Source organism: Dysidea avara, chromosome 1 (genome assembly GCF_963678975.1).
Source record: "Dysidea avara chromosome 1, odDysAvar1.4, whole genome shotgun sequence".
In the NCBI taxonomy this organism is placed as follows: Eukaryota; Metazoa; Porifera; class Demospongiae; order Dictyoceratida; family Dysideidae; genus Dysidea; species Dysidea avara.
In genome coordinates, this window is record NC_089272.1 from 44,702,907 (window position 1) to 44,709,214 (window position 6,308).

Here is a 6,308-nt window from a genome sequence, read left to right on the forward strand (position 1 = left end):
ATAAGTAATACCCTTCAGCAATGGGTGAAAAACCTTAAATTTCTTGTTTGTTAAAGGCTCATATATATATTAATATAGCACAGAGTAACTGCCTGCAGCCTGCTGTGAAAAAATAAGATTGAGGACATACTTCCCTAACTTTTAAGTTTTAAGAAGGAATTAAATACAAACTATAGCTAAACTTATATACACTGTTAAAAATGAAGAGTAACCACCACTCTAAAGAGTTCCCAGTGTAGGGAGAATTTAACACCCCTGGAGAGTAACCAACATTCTGAAGAGAATAACCATTACTCTGAAGAGTAAGTAACACCACCAGCAGAGCATGTGTTACTCCTTTAGAGTAATGGTTACTCTCCAGGGGAGTTAAATCCTCCCTACACTGGGAACTCTTCAAGATTTGGGGTTACTTTTCATTTAACAGTGTACCACTGATGTAAATGATTTTTGGTGGCTCTAAAATATATATAGGACCCAAGTAGAACTAAAACTTGGTAGAATCCAGGTTTTACTGTGCCTAACTCTATGCTTCATCAGTGGTGTCTCAGTCAAATGTTGATAAAATACTAGTGAAATTTTACCTGGATTATACCACTACATAGCTAACCATGTATAGCTATAATGTAAACGAAAGATCAATCCATAAACACGTGATCCATTTCTGGTTGGAAACTAATACCATTAGGTGGTCACAACAGAATATTGAAACCTAAATCACTTGCTGGAGAAACTAAAACTTGGAGTTATTGCAGCCAGGCCTCCCATTTTAGTCTCAGACGCGATAGGAAGAAATTTCATGCCGCTTAGTTTGATGGAAGGAAAGCTCAGATCCATATGAAACTTGCGCTGTGCATGAAGTGATAACCAAACTATATTGCTGTATAGTGAAGGTTTGTGGGCTTTCCTTTTGTTGATTGCTGGGTTGCTCCGAATCCAAAAATACGTGATTTTTGGACAATTTTTGGCCAATTTTCGGCAAAGAGTAGCTCTGTACCAAATCCATAGTAGCAAATCGATTTATTTCTGCTGTGGGTTATAATCAGGTATAGACCTGGACTATATATGCCAAGTATGGGAAGGAACCCATGCTTCATCCCGATAGACGATATGCACACTTTATTACTCGAACGAAAAATGATCAATTAAGCGTAGACGGCGCAAAACTCGACGGTAACTTAAAATCGGAAGTCCCATACAAAAGTATAGGAAGCAAATGCGGCTCGAGCAATAACTCCCCACTCGAGCTAAGGACAAGCCATCTCGCTTGCCATAAGCAAATGCGGCTCGAGCAATAACTCACCACTCGAGCTAAGGACAGGCCATCTCGCTTGCCAGAAGTGTATGGCAAGCGAGATGGCTTGTCCTTAGCTCGAGTGGTGAGTTATTGCTCGAGCCGTATTTGCTTTCCATACTTTTGTATGGGACTTCCGCTTATAAGTTACCGTCGAGTTTTGCGCCGTCTACGCTTAATTGATCATTTTTCGTTCGAGTAATAAAGTATGCATATTGTCTATTTTTCACGATGTCCAGCATAAAACAATCGCTATCCCCGTCGTATGGAGAAAGATAAATAAGTTTTATTGGTACGTAGAGAACTACTTCGATATGCCCTACGGGTTGAAATAGTAGGGGGACAATTTCTTGATTAGACTCTATCGATTTTTTTCATTGCGGACCCTGCATTAGATCTACTTGTTGATTATCCACTGTTGCATCTATGATCTAAGCGCATCGAGCGAAATTAAACAAGCGCACCAAAGTGGTTTCCATGGTTACAAGCGCCTGCTTCCCGTCACATATTACTTATCGAAAAAAGTAACGAGTTACAAATTACTCGCTACTCTGAGGGCTGTAACTAGTAATAAGGTTATATATTACATTTGTTCGTTACAAACTAATTAAATAAAAAGTCCAACCTTCTAAATACAAGCTACCAGCCTCAGGCCTACAACTATACTAAGTTACACGAGCGAGACACGTGTTTCTCTGGTGTAGTTCAGCCACAAATACATACTTTGTTGGTGTATCTTGGCCTCAAGGGTACTCCTCTTACACTATCATTCTCTGTCCATGCCTATAGAGGACTTGCACGCGTGAAGCAGCGGTTGCTAGGCAGACATGTTTCGGGACAACTTTCTATGGCGCATATTGGGTCAGAATGAAGGTAACGAGATTTATTCACTAAGCGCTGGGTATAGTGGCACTGGGAAGCGGGGCTGGTTTCGAAATAGTAGATCTTATCATTGGCTTCGTGAAATAGGTGGCTAATTAAATTTCGATACATTACTCACCAATTGTAACTTCCTCGCCTTTTTTAACGAGCTGGGTGGTATTTACAACACAACTCAACACTGATTCACTTCATTACAGCCTGTACCAAATCCTGAGAAAGCACTTTTCAGCCAAAACACTGTCCCAAAACATGGCCGACAGCTACGGTTGCTTAACAATTACGATGTTTTACGTCACGCTGCAAGTCCTCTATAACGCTTGTCTGGACCCAAAATGCAATCAATCACGTGCCTGGATACAATGCGCCTTAAAAGGAAGTAACGCGTTTCATTCGTTACAATTTCCGGATGTAATATCCGTGATATATTACTTGCTACTTTGTCATGTAACGCATTATATTACGTAATGCATTACATTTGTAACGCGTTACCCCCAACTCTGATAATTATTATTGGAATGCATACGCCCCTAGGGGGGTTGGGTCAAAACCTGTATGACTGGTTTGGGTATAGTGACAATCCAGGCAAGTTCGTCCTGCTTGTTAACCCTGTTTAACCTGCTGTTAAACTTGATGGCAAACTGTGGTATATAATTGATTATGCTTTGTGACTACACTACATAGGTGCTCCACACATTCTGTGAAATCGTTATCCAAAAGGTAAACAAGTCTCTAATATACTGTAAAAATTTAGTAGTGAATTGCTCTGCAACAATATATACTCACTACTTTTTGTAGCGAACGTCACTACTTTTTGCAGTGAATGCCACTACTTGGTGGTCAATGTACTGACGTTCACTACAAAATTAGTAGTGAACATCACTACACAAAAATAGTGAGTATTGTGGCAGACATTGGTAGTGACATTCACTACATTTAGTAGTGACGTTCACTAGTTTGTTTTTACTGTGTAACAGGTGCCTAAATCAACCAATAATTAATAACACAATTATTCGGGATATGACTAAATATACACACTCTCCCTTGAGCACTGTGCTCTCTTGGGAGGACATGCATGTATTGTATTCATATCCCTCATAAGCTTGTTATAAAATAGCGTGCCACATGGTTAAATAATGTGATAATTAAAGTACCAATTAAGTGGTGGTCTGTTTAACTCTACCTTGAAAAGAAATCTCCTGGCTGTGCCACTAATAATCTACATCAACTTTCATTACAATACTTTAAGGTACATGAACATAGCCTAAACATTATAAAGATCACACAATCTCTGCAAAGTTTAGCTTAAGAGTAAATAGCAATACACACATTTTATTGTTCAAATCAGCTGCTGTCACTATTTGCTTCAGTATCTTCAAATGAACTACTGATGCTACTATAGCTGTCTCTACTAAAACTTGCAAAACAAGTTTTTACGTTATCCTTAATCTTCACAGATGTTCCAGACTGATCTTTTCCCTCAATCAGCATTACCAGCTGTTGGCGACTTTTACTCCAGTTTGGAATTCCAATCAAAATAACTGCAGCCTTGTAAAACACTTCTAAACGTGGTTCATTTCCATAGCATAACATAGCTGCAGCTGGTTCATTGAAGTGTGGATTTTGACACCAGGTAATACCCTCACGTCTATATTTGCAAAGATTTTGACCAAACATTTCACATAAAGATTGCTCATCATCATATTCGTCATAATAAAAATCTCCGTGCTTAAAATCATCAGGCTTTCTTAGTGCATATCCCGAATTCAGTAATGGTTTGATATGAACATGCAGACCTAGGAGCTTGGCGCTGTTGAATATAATGTAATCTGCACCTTTTAATTTCAGATGAATTGGTGAGCTGGATATAACTTGAAGTATCTTTTTCCTATCATCGCCTGTGATTCTAACTTCTTTTAATTTCCTTTCTTGATCTATATTTGATTTGTTAATAAATTCTTTAATAGGACAATTCTGTAGCTTGCTTATGATCTCTTCCTTGCCTACAGAAAAGTTGATGTTAACAAACAAATCTGTCCACTGCAAATCAAATGTGTAAGAATAATGTGTGTTGAAGCCTAGTACACCTCCATCACGCATAAACATGGGATTGCTGAGGACTGCTTGAAGTGTCCTGAAAAAAGGGTTACTCGTTATGTTGATTGTGGATCTACTGAGATCAGCACCATAGTAGAGATTGTATGTAAGGGTGACTCGATATCCTTCAGTAACTGGAAGAACTTCATGTTCGATATCACTGAAGAATGCAGCCCAACATAAACTATCCAATGGATCAGAGGCAGTAGAAGACCAATCATACTTTATTTCTTTCTTCTGGTGACGTACAACAAGCTCTCCACCACTAAACTGAGTTGGCAAACAAACCACAAGACTACCAAACATCTGTCCTGACCGAGGTGTGTCAACATGAGACTTAAAAAAGTCACCAGGTACATAGATGTTCAACTTGTACAGTTCTGCTTGCAAACTAACAGCTGCACAATTTGGATTGATTAGTCCAATATCTCCAAGAATTGGAGTGTCACAGAGTTGAAATGTTGTTGCAAAATCCTTTGGGTCTAATTTAAAGGCATTACGATAGTTTTTGTCAATCACACTATCTCCTTTGTATCCAAAGCTAGCAACAGTGCACGCATTAAGTAACTTACTCATGGTTGTTTGGTCTGAACCAGGAAATTGTATGGAACACCACATCACTTCAGCTGCTTTAGCTACTGCAGTAGTTGAAAGGACATTATGTGGTACTGTAGTCTTATAAACTACTGACACTGTCCTATCAGGAAGTAATTTCAATTTTCCATCACAGCTGAATCTGCCAGAGATGCTATCAGCCATGTGACCAAGATTTGATATTAATGACTTCTCAGATATCTTTTTCAGTGGCTCTGGATCCTCAAACCTTTGCCTTTTAATATACCACATCTCTATTTTTAAGACCTTCAGGCTGCGCAGCCACTTTTGTAGAATGCTAAAGTTGGGCCTGTTTGAACAGGAATATGATGTTAACAATACACTTGTGTACTATTTCATAACATAGTCAGCAAATTCCATATCATACATGTTAGAACAAGACAACTCTTGCTGAGTGGCCATCTCTTAATGACCAAGGACCAATCAAGTATAGCTATGTTTCAGACACATACTTCATAACCTCAAGCCAACTCATTATAGTGGCCATGCAGGTCCCAAACAAGGTGTACTTCATGACCTTATTAAAAGACCACCTACTGTAATTATTGTGGTATATTAACAAGAGTACATAATAGGAAGGGAGAGCGTCTAACTAGGACACATTTCAGCCAAAATCACAGTGTAGTATAGAGCATCAATACATTGACAGAACAATAGCTTTACCTTATTCAACACCTATCAACAGATCTCTATAATCAGTAAAAGTGTTAATTTGTTCAAAGATCATTGTCTATTCAATAATACCCAGTGATTTTGTAAAGGCTGCATTGGCAGTTAGACACTCTCCCTCCCTATTTTTATTATGTACTCTTGATATTAAGTAATGTATATACTCAAGGAAATTTATAGTCTATTTTATGATCTCATAGAATAGACCATAAATATGTCTCTCCTATAATTTTGTTCCAAACTTGACTCAAAAGTCATCAGACTAATCATACCATAAGCCAGTTAGCTCATAACAGAGTGTGTCATACAAATTGTAGTGGTTATATGAAGCTTTCTCCATACATGTATATACTGTGTGCCAAGGGCGTATAGAGGGGGGATTCAGGAAACCCGCAAAAAAAAAAACAATTTATAAATAATCTACCTCGGTAAGTCAATTATTAGTACTATTTAACTAGAGAGTACAAATACAATATGCTACCTTTCAGAAACAGTCTTTCACTGTGAGTCTCACTAGCATCAATACAAGTCAATTGCGCTATAATTAGAGTATTGTTATAATCGATTGTGGGTTTTTAAGTTTACCATGGAAATGCCTTCTAACAAGTCACAGGTGATGATAGATGGCTTTTTTCAAACAAAGAGAAGGTGCATATATAATTATTATAGTAATGTACTATTTGTTTTATTGATTATTGCTGAGTATAGTTTAGTGCTAATATTACACAATTATCCGTATAGCTGCCCATATTCTTAC

General features: G+C 38.0%; 1 protein-coding gene across 1 annotated transcript; it reads right to left on the reverse strand.

Annotated features, from left to right (window-relative positions):
* Nucleotides 1–3,406: 3,406 nt before the first annotated feature.
* LOC136250627 (uncharacterized) lies at nucleotides 3,407–6,106 on the reverse strand. The gene is made up of 2 exons (XM_066042855.1): nucleotides 6,033–6,106; nucleotides 3,407–5,171 (listed from the first exon to the last, which is right to left on the reverse strand). Exon 2 carries the CDS (start codon nucleotides 5,111–5,113, stop codon nucleotides 3,515–3,517), a length of 1,599 nt encoding a protein of 532 aa, XP_065898927.1. The 5' UTR covers nucleotides 5,114–5,171; nucleotides 6,033–6,106; the 3' UTR covers nucleotides 3,407–3,514.
* Nucleotides 6,107–6,308: the final 202 nt, after the last annotated feature.